Source organism: Cystoisospora suis (genome assembly GCF_002600585.1).
Source record: "Cystoisospora suis strain Wien I chromosome Unknown contig_526, whole genome shotgun sequence".
NCBI lineage: Eukaryota > Apicomplexa > Conoidasida > Eucoccidiorida > Sarcocystidae > Cystoisospora > Cystoisospora suis.
Window position 1 is genome coordinate 14,200 of NW_027153327.1, and position 232 is coordinate 14,431.

Here is a 232-nt window from a genome sequence, read left to right on the forward strand (position 1 = left end):
TATCTTTAATCTATCTATCCTGTTTTTTTGCAGGGTATGGCCGAAGTACAGGGAGGCCATCAGAGCAGGGTGTGTACGATTCTATCGAAGCAGCTTATGAGTATGCTACCACACAGCTTGGAATTCCCCCCACTTCAATCGTCGCTTATGGACGTTCTTTAGGTAAGTCAAAAAGCCTGCTGCTCTTCCCCCTTCACCTCTGTGTTTCAAGTGAAGGGCCATCAAGCATAAG

General features: G+C 46.6%; 1 protein-coding gene across 1 annotated transcript in view; it reads left to right on the forward strand.

The window, feature by feature from the left end:
* CSUI_001334 (alpha beta) overlaps window positions 1-232 on the forward strand; it is an 8,213-nt gene that overhangs the window by 4,248 nt on the left and 3,733 nt on the right. The window contains exon 3 of the mRNA XM_068061540.1: window positions 34-162. Within this exon, the coding sequence (XP_067926485.1) occupies window positions 34-162 (129 nt within the window). The remainder of the gene's footprint in view (window positions 1-33; window positions 163-232) is intronic.